Genomic DNA, 15,286 nt, shown 5'->3' on the forward strand with positions numbered 1-15,286 from the left:
AAACATTGTGTGTGTTGTTTTTTACTGCTGTTTTTAGTTAGGACAAAGCAACAACAAGAAGTGAGGCAGCAACATCTTTTGGGATGAGAAAGGAAATTTTGGCTCCAGATCCTTAACAACCAAAACATTGCTACGCAAACTTTTCTTTCACACAGACAGCCAAGCCTCTAAATGAGTGAAAAGTTGGGGAAGGAATACAACATTTAAAAACAAAACTGACCACCAGTCTTTCTGTTCTGCTTAATTCCTCCAGGTAAGTTGAAAGGGTGGTACAAGCAAGAGAAGTGTTAACCGTGTGACGAATTGTAGACACTGCCACCAGATTTCATCACCTATATTGGTTCCCTTTATATTTAGTGGAAATAAAAAGGCAATACTGCAAGAGTATTATGGACCTGAGAAGCTGCCATATGAAGCAGGAAGCAGTAAAATACATCTCTGAATCCTGCAGGACAGTTGAATATGACTTAAAAAGGATGAAGGAGCTATCACAGGGTAAAACTGATGCAAAACTAAAGGCCCAGTGGGGAAGAACTAACGGGTTAACATATTGCTGCTACCTTAACGTTTATATTTTAGAAGAATGTAAACTATCAAGAGCAGAATGCAAAACGTTTTATTTTCTAGTCAGTATGATTCATGACACACTATCAGCTTCCTGTAGGTAACAGAATGGGACAGCTATTTACAGAAGAAAAACTTTAGGTGAACTTTGTTTAAAAAATGAGCAAGTACAAACAATTGCAACTTAACGCCTTAACACCTTTTCAATTACTCCTTTTAAAACTACTCATCAGAAAACTCCCCATTGATACCCAGTCTTTTGGCACTATTTGTGCCAGAGGCAGTGGAAATACTATTGTCAGAAGAGTTCCGCTTTATAGAGCTGAGTTTCTCTAACTCAAACTATTATAATACCAATTATTCACACATGAATACATTCACTTGCCTTCTAAATTGGCCAACTATTCATTCTATAATCTTCACATAACCTCTACAGATTTGCCAAAGGGATCTTAATTTCAGTTCTAGCTTCTGTCTGGTTTGCTTTTTTGTGAATCAATACTAAGCATTTTTAATGACAATAAGTATCTGTCTGACCACAAGTCACGCCTAACATTTCACTTGGGTTCACATGAAGTTGGTATCAAAACCAAATTTCCCCTGCTCGTTTTTCCCTCAAGCTGCACAATCCATGCAGACAGCATTTTTTAAAGTGCTATGTAATACAATGCAACTAATCCTGAATACAAATTTACATTTTTTTAAGCAGTAGGTGAAGTTTCTCAATTCTTCTATTCCTACGTTAAGACAATTTCAGAGTCATTTGAAAGACCCATAAACAAGGCAGACGGCATTTCCCCTAGGTGTGATTAAAAAGAAATTCTGTACTGTCCTTACTTCAGAAGGACTAGTCTGTTAAGTAAAATGAAACCTGTAGCAGACTTTCAGAAATTCTGAATTCTTGCCCACTGACAGGTGCTGCTTGGAGATCTTCCAGTCAGATACACTAAGTAATGACAACATCTAGTGAAATAAGCACCAACCCTGTCCAGAGCAGAGCACAGTTCTTGACTATTAAAAAAAAGTGATAGTAAAAACCAACCAACCAACCAAAAAAAAACCTAAACAACTTGAACCAAAAAAATTCAACTCCTTCCCACTTTCCTGAAGCATTTCTGCAAGACCTAGACATAATTGTGACCTTTCTGTTTAGTATGGTCTCAGGAAATGAGATCATAAAAACATGGGTAAATGGTACAGAAGCTTCAGAGCTGAGGTATGCACTGTTGCTGTCCCCCAAATCCAGCAGCACAGTGACAAAACTGTAGACTACAGAGAAATGAAGTTAACAGTTGGAAAAGAAAGCAGACATAATTACATGATTCAGAGACTGTCAATTATTAACAAGCAAGTCTGCTTCCCTTAACGTGGAAGAGCCCTAATAAGAGGCAGCAAAGCAGAGATCTTTCTCTTGAAATTTCTGTAGTTTGACTACTGCAGTACAGTGAGTGCAGCACAGTATTCAATGCTAACAAGTTCATTTTATACACAGCAGAAAAGACCCTTCCATGATTCCACACTGCTTAAAACGCATCAGAGAATGTGACTCCTCTTCCTCTGTCAGTAAATGATAAAATTGACATCCATCAAACAGTAAATTCTCTGTTGTTACTTTATTTCATGAAGAATTCCTGAGGATTAAAACCCAAAGAAGATTCTCATGGCAAGCAAGTTCACCATGGATCCAGATTTTCAGTCTAGTTCAGTATCAAGAACCACTTAAAGCAATTGACATGTTTTAAGTTTTTCTTCCGTGATCAAAATCCTCAACACCTTTCTTGTCTTGTGTGCAAAGTAACTCAAAGAGTTTGCTTGAGAAAGCACTTATAACCAGCAACTTACACTCTCTTATGCATCATCCAGGATATCTATGTACCTGCCACAGTAATTTAGCTGCTTCCAGTAGCTCCACATTCCTTACCAAGAGGCACTAAATAGTCCACTTGAAAGTCTCTGGAGTTTCTACTCACAAAGTCCCCAAACTGCAGCCAGAGATAAGCAGCAAGAAAGAACAGATCACAGTTCCACAATGGCTTAAAAAGCAAAGTGAGGTGCCAGCTTCCACTAACAAAGCCATTTCTCCCTCCAAAGCCAGCTATAGCATTTCCACTGTCTAATTTGTGCCGGCACTACTGTTCCTGCAGTAAAACAGATAAGGGAACTAAATCCATCTGAAACGTTAGGTTGTTGGATTTTTTTCTGGGTTAGTTTTCAACATCTTTGGTTGAGCTTTCCAACTCATGAATGACAGTGCTGCCACAGGCAACACGGTGGAAATATGCCACCAGTGACAAGGCAACACAGCCTCTTTAGTAGTGACCTGCAGTTTTACCAGCTTAAAGTGACTGTGGAACTAATCCCTAAAAGACGTCATTTTCTTCACCTAGGATGGAGGGCACTCAAGGCACAGAGCTGACAAACACATGAAAAGAACTGCATACAACAACTTCACATACTTATGATCTTTATCAGTTTATATAACAGCTTATGTTTTGTAAACAAATACTTGAAGAACCTCTGCATTTCTACTCAACAAGGAGGAATCAAGTTTCATAAGGAGGAGCTGAAATGGGTACCAAACCAATCCTGGCTGCAGCATTCCCAGTATTTTCTTCCCTGATCAACTGCCTTCCCCTACCATCCCCAGTAATACTCTCCACTCAAGCTCTTCCCAGTATTTCTCGTGGAACTACCCCAGTGTCTCCTGCTCCTCCCCACCCCAGCTGAACAGGACGCTGAACAGGACACGGGACACACTCCCTCTGAGGTGTGCATGCCATGCCTGGCCAATGCCATGTTTTACCTGCTCAACTACCATTTTCAATCTATCACCTTTTCCTGCAGTAGACACGTGAATTTGTCCAGCTACCAATTTTCACAAAAACTGCAGGAACCTAATCTTTCAGCTCTCAACTCCTGTCAAATCTGTCTGAACTCTGCTAAATGATTCAGAAGTTATTAGGGGAGCAGAGATGGACAGAGAGCACAGGTATGATTTTCTTCGGAAACCAAGATAAAAATATAATTTACATGAAACCAGAGTAATTATGTTAGTAAAACACATGGCAAGACAGTCACACTGGAAAATTAAAGAGGAAAATGAAGTCAAAAGAGAAGAGACAATCAGATTAATGTCACCTGTGGAGATAATTTTTAGACTTTCCACCTCTACAGATCTGCTCATTTCCCCTCTGCTGATTAGCTCTGTACAATAGCAAATATTCCAGCTATACAAATCCTTGGTACCTTCAGTTGGCTCTTAAGGACTAGGGAATGACACCTTCCTGCTGCAAGAGAGCCATTAACAAACACAAGAAGGAATGAATCATGGCTACTGGATGGTTTCTCTGTCAAGGAGGCAAAATCTGAAGTTAATAAATGGGTAATAATCCCAAGAAAATCCACAACTTCTGCAGACAGAAACATTAAGTCTTAAAACAATTTAAAGCAAACATTGCCACAGTTTTCAAAACAGAGGAAGGAAGGGATCTATCTGTTCTGAAAACTTTTTATTACAACACTTGCACATACTACTTAGAAAGAAAAAAACCCCCAAACTATTTCAGAAGATCTTTTTACCATGTTTATAAGAAAGGTGATGATAATGCTTTCAAGGACACCTCCTTAAGAGAGGCTGAGCCATCTTGCGTTACTGAGTTATAAAGAAGAGAACAAGAGAATGTAAAAAAGTCACTGATCAGGTAAATTGTAGAACCCACTTAGTCGTCTGTCAGAGGAAAAAGACACTTGATTAATTCAACAGGCAGGTATTTAATAGTGATGAAAGAAAATTTCTTTGTCACTAGGTATCACCGAGTTCAAAAGTTTGATGGGATCCCAAAAAAAGAACAGGCAGTCAAGATTTATTAGAACTCCCACAAATTCACTAAATTGCATTTTAAATTAGAAGAATTAAAAAGCCTATGGGGCTTAAAAGAACTGTTAATCAACTTGGAATTATCAGCTACGCTGGTATTTCCTTCAAACTCAGGCATGAAAAAAAATATTTCTCAAATGTTTGCAACTTTCTTTTAAAGCATCTGGTTGAAGACAGCATCAGATACAAGAGATCAAACTACTCCGATCCAGAATGCCAACTCCTACGCTACCCAGAACAAAATGACAAAGAAACAAAAAGAGACAGTTGTCCCAGCTCTGAGTAAAGATATCCTCACATTCCAGAAAATCTTTTTTAATAGTGTTTATCAAGTAACAGTACTTGCCTCTGTATCAAGTGAGAATTAATCCAAGTCAAATCTGGAAGGCAGAAGCAGAAAACAAAAGAGCAGCAAATGTAGAATAAGCGACAAAACAGCAGCTCCTAGGAATTTCATGTTAGCATCTGGATGACTGTTGATTTGCCAATATCCAATTTCTGAGTCCAAACTCAGAACCAGACCAAAAGGGAGAGAATAGTTCAAATAACCAAAACCATATGGTACCTGGTCTGCCATGTCCTTTGATAAGGCATTGCTGCAGTCACAGAAGCCTAAAGTGCAATCACTGACACCACTGTAGCAGAGAGGTCAAAGAAGAGACACTAAACAGATAAAAATCAGACAAAGACTGAGAATAAAATGGTTCCTGAGAAAGACTGTAAATGAAAGACCTTTTCTTTCTAAAAATCTTTTTAAAAAGTAGTCCAGGCAAAACAAAAGCCTTTCCATGATACAGCAGAAACAAAGTGTTCCATAGGACAGCAAAGATCACCATTTGGGGGGGAAAAAGCAAACCAAAAACCAACCAACCAAAAAAGTCCAACACAAAAAAAAGCACAGAAAACATTACTTATTTAGAAACAACATTTTCTGCCATAGTTTTTTAGATCCTTGCTTGGTATCCCTACAGTTCTTTCTAGAGAGACCACTAATCACTTAAATTACTGGGAAAAGTTAGCACTGTGTTTACTTCATATTTCATAAAATGACTTTTATATAAAACTTGTATTTTTAATAGTTTGCATAACACAAAGGATTTAAATTTTCTTTATTTGCTCCAAATGCCATTTTCACAGCTATGCTATTTATCATATGGCACAAAAGACATCTTCTGTATGAAGAAAACATAAAATCTGCAGTTTATCACTACAGTATATTATCATTAAATGCTGCAAAAAAAAGATAAGAATGCAAAGCCAAATCTTCCCCACAGAGTTTATTTATACGTAACACTAAAGGAAGCAAGTGCAAGACAGTAAAATGGTATGTACCATGCCCCATCTACTGGCAGAACGGAGCAGTTGGATACAGTTTTATTATACAGGATCCCAATGATTAAAGAGATGCTAATGCTTTATGAGCTAACATGCATCTAAACCACTTAATTTAGCAAACACACCAAACTGCAGACTGCTGGTGGTTGTGTTTTCCACACAGCTCCATAGAAAGGGAAAATAAGACCGTTCTCAGCAGTGACCAGAGGCAATGGGAACAGCCTGAAATACAAGACACTCAAAATTAAGATAAATAAATTATTGGTTGTGGCCAAGCACTATAAGAAGTTCCCCGGCCATGACAGGGAGCCTCCATTCTTGGAGGTGTTCAAAACACAACTGGACAAAGCCTTGAGCAACCAGCTCTGAGCGGAGCGAGACCAGAAGATGTTCAGAGGTTCCCTCCAACCACTGTAATTCTGTGATTCTATAATCATAAAACTGCTTGTATCAGACTTCTGACATATGTCCCATTTTAAGTTCCCACCACAATACCTGCACTCTTCTCAAAATACAGTCAGTAATGGAAATATTTTAAATTGTGGCAGAACTTCCCCAAATAGATTTTCAGCAACTCCTAGTAAGGCAATATTTTTAAAACTCATCTATACTGTGAGACACAATCCCCGCAGCTGTACCTTCAACAAGGGAAATGGAAGTTGCAGATGAAATGTAACTCAGGAACATGGATCACCATGCCTTCACACAGAAAAATTATTTGTGTGCCCCATTTCCAACAGCCCATCTGGTCTAATCCAATTAACAAAATATCTAAAATACATCAGAAAAAATTAAATAATTCACAAAATAAGGCAACTAAAAAACTAAATAAAGTTTTATACAAAATATATAACCTCAGAAAGCAAACCAACACAATCCCAACTCTCACTCTCTACTGTACTTGCCCTGAACAGGTCCTTAAATTGGGCAGGCTGCTGCACTGTCTGCAGTCCACTCTGTTTTTAGAGAAGATACTTAACAATAATTTCTTTTAGAGTTCTCAGGTTTGTCATCTGAATTAACCTTTTTGCAGCTATTTTCTACAATACTGTGAAAACAAAGCTCCTAAAAAATAGTAATAACTTATCAAGAAAATAATGTTATGATTGGTGATTTTTTCCTTAGAGTCCTCTAAGGGAAAAAATTAATTCAAGTTCAAACAGCAGAAAACATGCAATATTTCCAGAATTATTAACTGAAAAATAAAGTTTTATCCTGTTGAATTAAATTACTTACATGATTTTTCTTGTTACTCTGATTGTGCAATACATTGCAGTCTTAAAATAAAAAATAGTATTTCTTGACCATAAAAAAAATTCCATTCTCCCTCTAAAATAATCTGTTAGAAATCCCTTCTCTAAACTTACTTCTTCCATTCAAACAATCACAATCCACAGTTTCATTTGCTGCTATTTGAGCTCCCCACAATCTGCCCAGTTCTGCTCTCACCCTTCTCTAGCTTATCCTCCAAGTACCCTTTTAAGACTGCTTCTCTTCCTCATTTCCAGTCTCTGCTGAACTGACCATATCAATCTTCAAGAGTGCCCATGTACTACCGGAATTCTTTCTGCAGATTTCTGATTGCTCATCAATTCCTGGTTCTCTCTCCTGATTACTAGATGCATCACATCCCTCCTGGACTAGCTACCTTTTTCAGACTCGGCCTTAAAAGCCATATTTTCATTTGATCATAGTCCCAAACACACTAAGCCTCAAATTTTCTTGCCTTCCAAGCTAGATCACGAAAATACCAACAGGATCAGTGCCTTAACAGTAACTTTGTTGTTTGCACAGAGACACTGGCAATTTCCTGCAGCTGATAGCTCGAGTTTTCAAACAACTGCTGCTGCCTCGACAACAGAGGGGAAGCGAGTGAGGTAGCAGAGCTGCTTTGGATCCAAGTCACCAGCAACGGCTGCTCTCCCCCTTCCCAAGGGATGTCCAGCTTGGAGGTCTATAAACCCCACCGTCTGCTGCTCAGCATGCACAGCCAGCAAAGTGCTCTGTAGAGCAGCCAGACGGAGAATCTCCATCCTGGACTTTGCAGGAAATGAAAAAAAATAAATTTGGAATCCCTTCCCTCCACTCTCTGTTTTTGCACGAGCTGCCAAATGAATAAAGAACAGCTTGGATCCAAATCATCAATTTATTATATAACAATTTATTCTAACCATAATTCCATACGGTTGACTTTAATTCCTTTAACGGAAGAAATTACAGCTTCGGGAAATAAAATCATACACCTCTAATTAATTAAACCATTTGACATCAACACTATCATTCATATATAAACAATGTTCATCTCTGGGCAGTTATCACCATGCCTAGAAAATGATTTCTCATCAAGGAAAAGCACCATGAAGGAGAGCACAAAGATGTAAAGGAAAATTTGTCTGCTTAAATCTCTCAGTTTGCCACCAATCAGCAATAATTGATAATGCTAAAAATAATATATTAATAATGGACTCCACACCTTCAGCAGGAAAGCCAAGAACAACTATCAGTATGTCCCTCATACTCACTTTCTCTCATAGTCTTATTCTTTATAATGAAAGTATCTGCTGTGTATTTACCAGCTCTAATCAACTTACCTCTTGAAAATAATTAGCAGTGCCTCTGATTACCCAATCACACCTCACAACTCTAGAAATCTTGATCACTTAACTGGATTAATTCAGTAGGCTCCAGGAAGTGTATCTTAACATCCTCCAGTAATGGTTACTGACTATTGAAAACCATTGCCATGAAGGAAAATACAGTTAAATTTGCAATCTCTTCCCTAGCTTTCAGCATGACACTGAATGTATTAAAGGCAGGAACTGAATGTAGCACATGTGAGAGTGTATTAAGCAGTGTAGAGGTATTTACCTGCTAATACACAGAGAGTAAACAAACCTGAAAACTCATCAAACCACTGAAAGGTGTTCTTACTGGATCTGAGCTGTCATACTGAAAACAGTCTTTTACAATGAAGAATGCAAAATACTCATACTGCATTAGAAAAATAGTTATGCTTTACCACAAAATTAGAAATCCTGCTTCTTTACATGTTGGGCAGAGATTTTATGTACTCATAAAAGGAATATTTCTTAAAGTTCCATGTGTTTCGTGCCTACAATTACTTCTGGAGATAATCAGTAAGCAGCAGCAGAGACACATTTCAAATGTCTGCCATTGAAAGGACCTCTAATTTTGCACAATTGTCACCCGAGGTACTTACAAGCACATTTATTTGCAGAGTTGGGCCACACAGCCATGGTGGGTTTTTGTTTGTTCCGAAATGCCTCTTCAACTCTGGCTTCTGTTTTCCGTACAGTGGAACCATGAGGATTTACCTGTTCTGCTGGCACTGATAAGCCTGCATGCAAAAGACAACCATACCTATTTAAATAAACCAAGCTGCAGGAAACAACTGAAGCAAAGAAGAAACTTGGAACACCATACTGCAATACGAATACATCCATTAATATTTAGCTGGACATTCAAAATAAAGATTTGAATCAAGAATATTTGGTTTCTACTGACAAAACAACTTACTGGTTGTATGGTCTTGAACTGTCAGCTCTGATGGACTAGAAAAATGTGACTGTCTCTCACACTTGGGTCCCCAAATATTGACTCTTCTATCCATATTTCCTCTACAAGTAAATTCTTACAGACCATTTCAATTTTTTCCTTATTTTTAACAGATAATTCAAAAATAAGTGGCAGTTCATAATGGCATTGTATGCTGTATCAAAAAGAGTACCTGAGTAAGAACCTTGTATTGCCACTGTGATCTATGTTATGTAAAATGGGTCCATTTCAGAGTCAATATGAGCTCTTAAATTAAGAAAATGCAATTCTGCTTTTAACAAAAAGTATGGTTTGCTTCCTGTAATATAACTTAATCTCATTGCTTCTACTGCTTCATAGGCTTTTTAATTAAATTCTAAAAAGGCAAACTTTCATACTGGTTAAGCACATTTTAAAGATATAAACGCATATCTGAAGTTTTGTATTTGTGAACTAGAATTTCCTATCCATTCGCTAAAATGGTCTTCAAAATGTCATACTGTGTCTCCAGCAGAAACTGAAACCAAGTGATCAAGAAGCTCCAAAACTGATGGATGCAGAAATTAAAAGATTCACACAGAAACCTTCATCTCACAATTAATAATTACAGCATAGGTTTCTAGGTACTATTCTAAAAATTTTAAACTGTGTATCAAACACATTTCATTACTCAAAACAACTATCACTTCTACCTTTTCATTTGCTGGTCTCCACAAGAAGTTGCAGGTTTCAATAATCTATTTACAGTTCTTAATTTACCAACTTAAAACTTGCTGTCCTTAGGTTTAACATCTTTCAACAACAGCACCTCATTTCAGTAATAGAGGAACAAGAAATTCTAGTTTGACTTCTATATACTGATTTTATTGTACAGTTTATCTTCCTGTTACACTGCAGTACTTTTGAGATCACTCACCAGTCACAGTACTAAGTAAAAACGGCAGATGTGTTAAAAAAACAAACAAATGAAAAAAAGTATACCACCCCACAAAACCACCAGAAAAGTTGGGGAAAAAAAAGCAATGTAGAAAATACCTTCCATTTCACAACTATGTAAGATTGCTAAATAACTTGCTAATAAAATTGTGAAGAAAATGGATATGGAGCTTTTTAGCCTTTTTCATCCCTTGCTTAAACTGCCCTGAAAGAGGCACATGTCGAACTCTAGATGAGCAGATGCACTGTGATTGTCCTGATCTGCTGTCTTGCTGAGGATGTTCTTCAGAGCAAAATGAGAATAACGGCAGAGCATTCACATCCCTTCCATCCATTACAATGACCAGTGCCAAGACTACATTCCTGAAGTGTTACCATCCAGGTGTTCTGCACCACCACAATCTTTGACACAACTCCTGATCCCTTGTGTTTGCCTTACAGCATGAGGCTTCCTCACACCTCAAGAGCTTGATATATTTTCCTCTGTTCATAAACAGTTAATCTAACACAGCTTCTTCCACGCATTCCAAGTCTTTTGGACTTGGTTTGGATAGCATTCCTTGCTAATCCCATCAGTGATCTTAGCCTTGCACATTCTACAGCTGGACCAACTGCAGAGCTCAGTTGTCACTAAAACCAACAAGTGTTGTCCAGAAGCACAAGCATCTTCAAGTGTCACCTGCAAGTACCTGTGACACTGTAACATTTTCCATGCCAGTGTACTGAATCCACTTTGAATCCTGCCCATTCCTGTCTCTGAGTTGTCTTCTCCCACAAACTGGTGCTGCTCATCACGCACTTGTTACCTGAAGGCCAACTTACCAGCATCTCACACCAATGGTACCTGCTTTTTCTGATTTAACAAGTTCATTGCATGATACCATCAGCCTTAATTATGACTTAAGACACTGCCCTTCTTTCGACAGAATCTGCAGGCTTTGTCCCCAGAAATATCTATTACTGGGCCACTGTCACAAAAAGGAGGGCAGCATTCCAGTTCTCGCAAACTTGCAAGAAACGGCTACAAGCCATAGAGTCATTCTCTGTAACAAAGAGCTCTTAAAAACATTTACTTTAACCTCGGAAGCAATAACCTTTAAAAGTCATGGGGTCTTGGATAATTAACCAAGCACAGCTCACAGCATGACACTGCAGCCAGAATTGTGAATATTCTTATAGCTCTAATAGAAAAGTACAGAGAAGAAATGAAGGCATTATATTAGCTCTGTTTTACAACCACAGCGGATTACAATTGGTGCATTTATCCACAATTCAAGACACACATTGCAAGCTTGCACAAAATTAGACAAAAACATGCATGACTGAATAGGAAAATAAAAAGAACTGTATCCATTTTAACCTGGAGAAAGCCTATAGACACTTGCATAGTTCAAAGAAATTTATTAATAAAGGGTCCTCAGTCTACCAACAGAAGTATTTCAAGAACCAGGAGCTGAAAGTTAAGACCAGCCAATTCAGCCTAGAAATCAAATAATGGAGCTTTATACCAAAGCAGGAAACAACTTGCCAAGGTAAAGCTGGAATTATTGAAATCAGTAATCCCTAAATCAGCATGAAATTTTGTTCTAATGTTATAGTTCAGTGATTTTCAACCTTTTTCAACTTTCAAAACTTTAAAACTTTTCCATGGAGGTAGACTCTTTTCATGTAAACAGAACACTGTTTCCACACCAGGAATATGTTTGGACTTTTGATAACTTTCCCTGGTCACTTTAGAAGCTGTACACAGACTTGGACATCTTTGGACTACAAGTTGAAACCAACTCCATTAACTCAGTAGGTGGCTGTATCTCCCAGTTCTGGGCTGTTGGATTGTCAACATCATGCTCCCTTTAATGTGGATGTATGGGTTGTTTCTTATTAAAAAACAATCAATATATTATCTCCAAAACTACACTTGTACACATGCCAGGGTAAACCGAAAATCCAGTGGTTTAAATGCTGTTCTCCCTTATCATAATTCTTATCATACTGTATTACACACACTTTCAGAACACAGCTCTGGTTCCACCACATCCATGTAAGAACCCAACATTTACCTGTTCACCAGGTTCTATAATACTGTCTGTAATAGCAGCCAATGTATCCCTCTTCTGAGAAGAATGATGGTGTTTTATCAGACCAGCTCACACAATAGAAAAAAGTAGAAGAGTTTCAAGGTCAGTCACCCTTTAACCTGCACTATCTGAATCTAAGATGCATTCTGTACTTCATCTTAAATTTAAATGTTTATATTGAGATCTGTAAATTCTATCCCACATATCTACAGAAGCTTTTCTTGTTCTCCTTGTCCCTTGCCAGGCTGAATTCTCTCAGAGCTGAGATCCTAACCTGATCCCTGGCTGCTCAGTTTCTCTGTATTCCTCCCTCTGTATTTCTCTGTTTCCACTCTCTGCAGGCCTCCCTTTTGTGTTTAAGTTTGTCCAGAATCAACTTACTCATCCACACAGGCCTCCTGATGTGTTTGCCTAACTTCCTCTTTGTTGGGAAACATCACTCCTGAGTTTGGAGGAGGCAATCCTTGAGTATTAACCAGCTTTCCTGGGCCCCTCTTCCCTCCAGGGCTTTATCCCATGGGACTCTACCAAGCCAGCTCTCCTGAAGTCCAAGGTACTGAGCTTTGCTGTGCAACCCCCTTGCAACCCTAAGGATCTCAAATCTCACCACTTCATGGTCACTGCAGCCCAGCTGCTCTTGAGCTTTACATTCCCCAGCCCCTCCTTGTTGGTGGGAACAAGGTCCAGCACAGCACCTCTTCTTGGTGCCTCCTCTGTAACTTGGAGAAGGAAGTTGTCCTCTACTCATTCTAGAAACCTCCTGAATTGCTTCTGCCCTGCTGTGTTGTCCCTTCAATAAATACTGGGTCCACAAGATCCAGGGCTTGTGAATATGAGGCCATTCCTATCTGTCCATAGAGGACCTCTATGTATGTTGTGTTACGATAACTGAAGTTAAACATACCTCTTTTTCTTCTTGCTTCCTTGATTTCTTCACACATCTTATTAAATTCTGGATCCAGTTCAGCAGCAATGATGGCATGAGCAGTGTCCTTCAAAGTACACGCTCTATGTCTAATTATTTTATCTAGAAAACAGGACAGCACACTTTTTTACCACAATTACAAAAATTCCTTAGCATTTCTATGTTGGTTTGTATTGTATATTACAACACTGATAGATACAGAAGTGATTGGGAAAAATTACAGATGTATGAAAATGCAGATCAATCAAAACCACAGTACACTCAAAAATCACAACCCAGCTGTTGAAGAGATATAGGAGTTTTCAAAAGTATAAATTGCTACTTTAATCCATGCTGGCATCTATAAACAAATGCAAATAGTGAATTATGAACACACCTAAATCAACTTGCTATCAGGTGTAGCCAGTTTCCACAGGCAGATCTACACAGCATAATCGAGTGGAGTGCAAAGAGTCCCAAAGTAACAACAGACTTGTCCAGGAATTAATTTACCCACTGGGGTCTAGGAATATTCACAGTTATACTGACTGCAAAATCACACTGGACATCATCTACATCTGTAAGGTAGATCTGGCTCACTTATGTTCTTTCCCTGTTGTTTTTTTCTTTAACCCAAAATTATTGCTTAATTATTATTTAACAACTGATCAAAACCGTGCTAAAACACATTCTTTTATTCCTTACACTGAGTAGCTGTTTCTCATTTTAATCCATTAAAAAAAAACTGGCAAGAAACAAGCCTCAAGTGTGCTACATTTTCAGGCCTAAATTGCCCATGCTGGAAGCCTAAATGCAACTCAGGAAAAAACAGACCAGTTCCCCTACCTTTGAAACACACAAAACAAATTATTCCACTGTTGAAATTTGAAAAGTAATCGTAACTTAATAACTAAGCCCATATGTGGAGAAAATTGACATCTAGAATGTAGCTTTTCAATGAAACCTACAACACTCATTGTTTAACTTCAGTACAAACATATTTCATTTGTCAATCCATCCATACTGAATTACTTTTTCCAGCTGTTGCAGGTACTTCAACAGTTGCCATCAACATTCATGTCTAAAACATATTCTACAACTGGCAGACTTAATGTTTTAATAATCTTTACAACAATTAAGAATATCACTAAATATTTATTTTGCAATATTTGTAATTCTAGAAACAGCAAACTTTACAGCTGGAAAAACTGCTGAGTGAAAGACTATCCAGTATCCACCTCAAAAGAGCCCAATGTTTTCTGGGGAAAACTACTGCCCACTAAATATACTGGAAGTTGGAAGGTTTTGCCCACGTATTTGTGAAGCATTATGGTTTATGATCACCAAAAAACCACCCTGCATTCATTCCAGACATAATTTTGAGATATTAAGCTTCAAAGTTCTGGAGAGATAATAATGTTTAAGAAGGCCTTGCAAAGAAGGAAGGGAGGGGAGGGGAGAGGAAAAAAAAGGAATCAAATCAGGGTGTTTGACTAAACCACCACTTTCCTCTAATCCTATGATGGGCAAGGCTTTCCCCCCAAGCAGTGCTTCAAAGAGGCAAACACTCATGTCCAACATACAGTGGTTATGTTTCCATGCCTTCAAGAACATTTCCCAGTCAAACAATGGAGGGAGAAAACCCCAACATGTATTACTACAGAACCTGTCTGAAATTTTATAGCAAAGTACCAGGAAAAAAAGCCCAAAGCAACCAGTTTTTGACATCCAGACTGCAGATAAAATCAGTTAGTCTGGTCCTCCCACTGCTCTTCCAGCTTAACAACAGGACAGAAGCAGGTACAGTATGAGTCTTCTGCAAATTCAAGCATGAAGCAGAAGCAAGCATATATGCCCAGCTTTAAAGAATGTGTACATTATAGGTTAATATTCATTAAATGAATAGATCTGAATGCATGGAATGCTTCCTCCGAACAGCCATAATGTGCTGTTTCAGGTGTGTTCACACAACAGCCCAAGAAATCCCACATGCCAGAAGAGCAATACATGCTCTGTTGTTAATAGCAGAGGACAGAA

General features: G+C 38.2%; 1 protein-coding gene across 2 annotated transcripts in view; it reads right to left on the reverse strand.

The window, feature by feature from the left end:
• Positions 1 to 15,286, reverse strand: part of ATAD2B (ATPase family AAA domain containing 2B) — a 75,989-nt gene that overhangs the window by 11,125 nt on the left and 49,578 nt on the right. For both annotated transcript variants that reach the window (XM_039568852.1, XM_039568851.1), the window contains exons 23-24: positions 13,250 to 13,372; positions 8,997 to 9,134 (exon numbers count right to left, since the gene is read on the reverse strand). In XM_039568852.1, the coding sequence (XP_039424786.1) occupies positions 8,997 to 9,134; positions 13,250 to 13,372 (261 nt within the window). The remainder of the gene's footprint in view (positions 1 to 8,996; positions 9,135 to 13,249; positions 13,373 to 15,286) is intronic.

Source organism: Corvus cornix, chromosome 3, assembly GCF_000738735.6.
Source record: "Corvus cornix cornix isolate S_Up_H32 chromosome 3, ASM73873v5, whole genome shotgun sequence".
Taxonomy (NCBI): Eukaryota; Metazoa; Chordata; class Aves; order Passeriformes; family Corvidae; genus Corvus; species Corvus cornix.